General features: G+C 41.7%; 1 protein-coding gene across 6 annotated transcripts in view; it reads left to right on the forward strand.

Moving 5' to 3' along the window:
* MAPK9 (mitogen-activated protein kinase 9) overlaps positions 1-4886 on the forward strand; it is a 48532-nt gene extending 43646 nt beyond the window's left edge. For 2 of the 6 annotated variants that reach the window (XM_011952902.1, XM_011952901.1), the window contains exons 10-11: positions 221-296; positions 1956-4886. In XM_011952902.1, the coding sequence (XP_011808292.1) occupies positions 221-296; positions 1956-2103 (224 nt within the window). In that variant the 3' untranslated portion in view covers positions 2104-4886. The remainder of the gene's footprint in view (positions 1-220; positions 297-1955) is intronic. The other 4 variants (XM_011952906.1, XM_011952905.1, XM_011952904.1 and 1 more) reach the window with 2 other exon arrangements.
* The last annotated feature ends 1858 nt before the right edge of the window (positions 4887-6744 follow it).

Here is a 6744-nt window from a genome sequence, read left to right on the forward strand (position 1 = left end):
AAAAAAAAAAAAAAAAAGAAAAGAAAAGATATAATGTATCAAAACGTGAATATTTTGGTCCAGGTAGACTATATTACTGAATTGACTCTTAACTTACAATTAAAAATAACACATCGCAGTGCCTTTGGAGTGGTTCCAGTTGATTTGGAAGCAGAGTTTAGAGATACAATGAAACTCTTTAGAAACTGATTAAGCATTTTAACTTGTATTTTTATTAAAGAGCTAATTTACAAAGAAGTCATGGATTGGGAAGAAAGAAGCAAGAATGGTGTTGTAAAAGATCAGCCTTCAGGTTAGTGATTGCTTTAATTGACTGTATGATATTTTTCTTTCCCTATTCAGCTTTTCTTTTTTGAGACAGAGTCTCGCTCTATCACCCAGGCGGGAGTACAGTAGAATGATCTCTGCTCACTGCAGCCTCTGCCTCCTGGGTTCAAGTGATTCTCCTGCCTCAGCCTCCCAAGTAGCTGGGATTACAGGCACATGCTTAGTCACGCCCGGCTAATTTTTGTATTTTTAGTAGAGATGGGGTTTCACTATATTGGCCAAGCTGGTCTTGATCTCCTGACCTCGTGATCTGCCCGCTTCAGCCTCCCAAAGTGGTGGGATTACAGGCGTGAGCCACTGCACCTGGCCTCTTTCCCTGTTCATCTTTTATAAATGGCAGCAACATGTGAAATGCCAGCCTAGCTAGCATCAGATTTAAAAACCACTGTGTGAATAGCCACCTTTTTGGCTTGTCATAGTGAAGGGGGTGGTGGATGGCATTTTACTGATGTGCCAGGCACTGAACTTCCTTATAAACATTTCTCTTTCATCTTTGCAATAATTGCTGTCACCTCCATTTACAGATGAAATGGAATTTAAAGCCTTTTCAACGTTGATAACCCTTTGTATGGGTCCCACCCAAAATGCCAATCTAAGTAAAATGGAATTGGGTTTTCTCTTGAGAAAATTGTTCATATCATTCTCCCATTTTCCTGCTTGATCTGCCGATCTTGATAGTGGCGGAAGCCTGCTGACCGGGTAGTTGTACGATTATGAGAGACTCTGATATTAGTGGTATTCACTTACGTCTGCAGGATTCTTCCCGTTGACTAAATGAAACACTCAAGTTATATTTATTGTCTCTCTCCCACTCCCACTAGAAAGCACACACGTGCGTGGGGATGCACAGAGAGCACAGCTTACTTTTTATTCTTGAATTTTATATTCAACATGACGTATGTGTCAAGCATCTAGAGATTATATAACTTCAGCAAGAACCTAAGTGCTTGTTCACTAAGCACAAATTTATGACTGCAGACGTCGATCTCAGAGAGTCTGCCTGTTGTATTTTTATTCACACCGGACTAAAATATAGATAGTAGGAAGTAGGATAGTTTCATTTGCTTTAAAAGATTAAAATGTCAGTTTTCTGGAGTTACAAAACAATAAAAAATACGAGGCCACTAATTTTTTTCCTTTTTCTAGTATATAGTCTTTATTTATTGCAAAAGATTTCTTTGAATGTTGATGCTTTTTGTTCTGTGGATTTAGTGTTTATGTTATAAATTGTTATAATTCAAGTGTCTGGTGACACTTGAATCCGATTCAGGCTTAAGCTTTTGTGATACTGCATTTTCAGATAAATATAGCTGTTTCCTTTTGATGTCTGCTTGAAAGCAGCGGGTATTTTTTAAGTAGCTAACATGATTATACATGGCCACATATATGTTTAGCCACTGAGAAGAAAAGAAGAATCTTGCAAGGAAAGACATAGAAATATGGGACTCTGGGCCCAAAGAAAGACTCAAGGAAAAGTTCAGAAAGTCTAGCTGACTAACTTCTTGTTTATACTCATAGTTAGGATTGGGAAACTGCAAAAGGACAGAGCCGAGAAATGGCCTGAAGTCTCGTTGCCTGGATTTGCAGCAATGTCGTGCCTCAGATTTTATTATATTTGGTTTTCTTAGCACAGATGCAGCAGTAAGTAGCAACGCCACTCCTTCTCAGTCTTCATCTATCAATGACATTTCATCCATGTCCACTGAGCAGACACTGGCCTCAGACACAGACAGCAGTCTTGATGCCTCGACGGGACCCCTTGAAGGTTGTCGATGATAAGTTAGAAATAGCAAACCTGTCATCATTGAAGGAACTCTCACCTCCATGGGCCTGAAATGCTTGGGAGTTGATGGAACCAAATAGAAAAACTCCATGTTCTGCATGTAAGAAACACAATGCCTTGCCCCTACTCAGATCTAATAGGATTGCCTGCTTAGATGATAAAATGAGGCAGAATATGTCTGAAGAAAAAAAGTGCAAGCCACACTCGTAGAGATTTTGTTCAAGATCATTTCAGGTGAGCAGTTAGCATAGGTGAAGTTGTTTCAAGCTGTAATAGTGACAGTTTCTCATCATCCGTAACTGTTGAGATGTGTGTGCATGTGACCACAGATGCTTGCTTGGACTTGCCCATCTAGCACTTTGGAAATCAGTATTTAAATGCCAAATAATCTTCCAGGTAGTGCTGCTTCTGAAGTTATCTCTTAATCTTCTTAAGTAATTTGGTGTCTGTCCAGAAAAGGTTGATTTATGTGTATTAATTGGCCGTCATGATGTTATCATATCTTATTCCCTTTTGTGCTATGATTTATTCTATCTTTTGTATTTCAGAAGACATATTAATTAAATCTATTTAATAAATAAAAATATATAGCTTTTCTTAAATTTGTGATGTTTGGGGCTGAGAATTATCACGGCTAAAACCAAGACACTCATGTGGACATCTTGTTTTCTTTAAACTGTCTTGTCTGGGATGATTGTACATTCAGCTTTACTGCACGATAAAATTTTAAGTTTTGCTTAGTGCTGCTTGAAATCCTAGCTACCTTATCTCTTTCTTCTTGGTCTTCTAGACTTATTATGAATTTAAAATTCTACGTAGAACTTCACCGTCTTTGTTAGGCACGTAACACTCCATCTTAAGATGATGGCAGATAGATTCCTGCATCCATGGCCTAACGTTGGAGTAGAATCTTGCAGAATGGTCCCTAGAGGTCACAGCAGTCATTTCCTAAGTGCTTCCTTTGCCAGAGACTGACCTGGGTCCTTTACTTACCTTCCCTCGTTCACTTTCCCTCTGCCAATACCATGTTCTTGATTTTCTTTCTTCACTGGAAGAAAGTGGATCAATTCCTCTGGTCTGTTTTCAGAGGCCAGGCTGATTCAGATGCCTGTTTTTTGCTATCGTTTTCCATTGTTTGGTGGCATTCCTTTTCACAAGGGAAACCCGTGAATGTTCTGGGAAACTCTTCAGAGGATATGAAGGAAATACCTAAAGAGTAATGATTAACCATTGAATATTTTCTGATTTAAAACTGCTCACCTGAAATTGATACTTTGAGACTTTACGATAAGTAAATGATTCAGAACTCATTCAGATACTGAGTGTGTTAAGTGTCACTGCAGAAATGGAGCTATGACGATCACATTTTGCTGCCTGTACCCGTGTTTTTCCCTTGAGCTTGTTTTGTTGCTGATTCATATCTTGTGTTCAATTATTTTGGAAGCTTTTCGGTCAACATTCTCTAGACTGTGTTCTGAGGAGGAACTGTGAAGGGAAAGTGGATTCTAGATACGATCTAAAGTGCATGGCTCTCTCTGCACTCGTTATGTCCTATCGGTTGGTTGAATCACTGGAAACTGGAACCCTTGATTAGCAAAACTAATATTGAAATCAGAAATAGTTCTTTTATATTGTCGTTTAGACACTTTCAAATACAAAATGGTAATAATAACTTGGATTGAGGCAGAAACACCTATTGTATGACTGTCTATCTATCTTCCCTGTAATACACATTCTTTTAAAAGACTTCACTAAATCTATCTTTAAAAGGAAAAACAAAAGGGAGACGTTGAAAATGCACGAGTTGCCCTGCACTGTGTGATGCTCCCTCCTTGGGAGATGTGGACAGGGGATGAGGCGCCCGCAGGTGCCCTGCTCACTCGCTCCTCTGTGCACTCAGCGAGCCACTTGCCACAGATGGAACCCGGACGGTGTGGAGGGTTTCCCAGAAAGGCCGTCTTCCACCAGGTAGAGGCAAGCATGCCTAGGACAGGCCACAGGACTCCACAGAAATACCTCACCCGGCTTCAGGGTTCTCCCTCCTGAGCCTAGATTTGCCAGGGTCTTGATGCCACACAAATGGTTTCACACTGATCTCTGTGGAAAAATGCTGATGTTGGTTAAAGAACTGAAAAATGGGCTCAACTTTTCATCTTTTCTATTTTATTTTTGTAATTTATATTGTACACAACCCAGGAAGTAACTATTTTGGACATGTATTTTTATAAACCAGGTAATTATTATTATCCTGGAATTTAGACTAGGTTTGTTTCATTTGTTGACTTGGTTTTCAGTCAAGAAGGAAATGACTGTCTCCCCCATGTTCAGGTCTTAATTTCAAGTGCAGAGTCCAGAGAGCGAGTTCTGTCGGAGCAGGAGAGAGTCTAGAAACACTGGCTGTGCACACTGTGTCAGTCGTGGGCCTGGAGATGGAAACAGGGCTCTGCTCTGGTCTTTGAGATGTGAGACGCAGAGCCCAGTGCGGAGAGTGGAAGCCTCTTACAGGCCGCTTGCCCACCCCAGGTCCGTGTCGGAAACACTAAGTGGGTGCTGCTTCAACCCGCATCTAATGCTGTGTAAGTCACGATAACAACGTACGAGTCTGTCTGGTTGATTTCTAATGTAACTCCTCTGGTATTTCCTACTGGTAATAAATACAAATGTGACCTTTCAGATTGCATATCTCAAAAGTAACATTGCCTAATATTTTATAATAAAATATATTATGTGTGTTTTGGTTGGTGAAAATAATACAGACTACATTTTAAAAGATAAATGTATAGCATGTCCAATTTTTGTGTGTGTTTAAATAACAATTAGATATTTCTCCATCACCATCTCTGATGACAGATTTAACAGGAACACAGATAGATGATAAAGCATCATGCTTTTGATCAATGTTAGCAAGAGGTTTCACACTGAAAGGCAGAAACATTGCTGTTTGTTCTCTTATTGAAAATATTCTGCAAACTCCTAAATCTGTGTTTTCAAAACTAATGGCGGTAAGTTTTGACTTCACCAATACGCAACCACAGTTCAGAGTATTGGTGTAATTATTTTCTCATGACGCATGGCCAGGAGAATCCGCCGGTCAGCCTTAGTCGTATGACTTAACGTCATTCATGGTGCTTGTGGCTTTGCGTGGGATGAGCCAAGTTCATCTGACGTGTGTTTTTGAAGCACTTTAGGCTTCAGTACTTAATACCACAGGAGGAGAAGGACACTCAGTGGCTCAGTCTCCTTTGTTTGCTTAAAAGGACTAGAATCATTCCAGAGAGATGAGCATCAGCTGTGTTTGTAAAGGTCTCGAGAGAAGGAAGGTGTTTCTTGAGATACTGGGGTCTGGGTCTGGGTTCCATTTCTCTGTCCTGTTCTCTCTTCCCTCTTTCACTGCAGGCAGCACTGAAATGCTTTTTATTTATCGACTGAAGTAATACACACAGGTGGGGTGGGGGTGTTCAGGGAGGAGGGAGAGTGCCCATATTTCAAAATAACTTCATAATTAGCTACTTGCGTTATCTTGATTCTGTGGCTACTTATGTGAATATAAGCATAAGGTGGTTACCTTTGTCAATAAGGCAGTTCTTCGATATTGTTTTAATCAGGAAAATTGGTAACAAAATCAGTAATAACAGTGACAGAGTGGTCAGTCACATCTCCTTGCAGCTGAACGTAGCCATTCTGTAAGGGAGATGCATGTCTCGGCCCTTGGGAGCTGGTCACAGGCTGAGTCCTCAAGGCCTGGAGACCACACACTCTTCTGCAGTTAGAACGACCAATGCCGTGGGTTCCCGAGGGCCACTGTGAGCACAAGTGTTTGCTGTCTCCGTTCTCCTCCCTGGTGTTTAGAGTTGGAAGGGAAACCCAGAATCATTCTGTCTGCAACAGTGAGAAGGCCTTACTCCCAAGAAAGAAGGGCACCTCACAGCACCAAGAAGGAGTGGTGGGTCTGCCCCGACCCCGTGGGCAGCGCGTTCTTGCAAATCTCACTCTTGTCTTTTAGTCATAAACACTTTTGAGAATCTGCTGACATCTGTGACTTTCTCCCAAGAAAAATGCCATAAGCACAAAATTTTTGCCAAGCTTTTAGAGGAGCCCTGGACCCCAGTGGATACCATGTGAATAGCCCCTTTCTTTTCCTTTTCTTTCTTTTCCTTTCTTCCTTTCTTCCTTTTCCTTCCTTTCTTTTTCTTCCTTCCTTCTCCTTCCTTCCTTCCCTCCCTCCCTCCCTCCCTCCTTCCTTCCTTCCTTTTTCTTTCTTTTTCTTTCCAGAATCTCACTGTGTCGCCCAGGCTGCAGTGCAGAGGAGCGGTCTCGGCTCTCTGCAACCTCCGCCTCTCAGGTTCAAGCAATTCTGGTACCTCAGCCTCCCGCGTAACCAGGATTACAGGCGTGCACCACTGTGCCTAGCTAATTTTTGTGTTTTTAGTAGAGATGGGGTTTCACTGTGTTGGCCAGGTGAGTCTCGAACTCCTGAGCTCCAGCGATCCACCTGCCTCGTCCTCTCAAAAGTGCTGGGATTACAGGCGTGAGCCTCTGTGCCTGGCCGAAAAGCCCCTCTCTAGACACAGCTCCTAGATGCTTTGTGTTCTCAGGGGAGCGGAGCCTCAGGAGGGTTCTGCTGCCGTTTCTGC

The sequence above is a fragment of the Colobus angolensis genome, unplaced genomic scaffold (assembly GCF_000951035.1).
Source record: "Colobus angolensis palliatus isolate OR3802 unplaced genomic scaffold, Cang.pa_1.0 Scaffold350, whole genome shotgun sequence".
NCBI lineage: Eukaryota > Metazoa > Chordata > Mammalia > Primates > Cercopithecidae > Colobus > Colobus angolensis.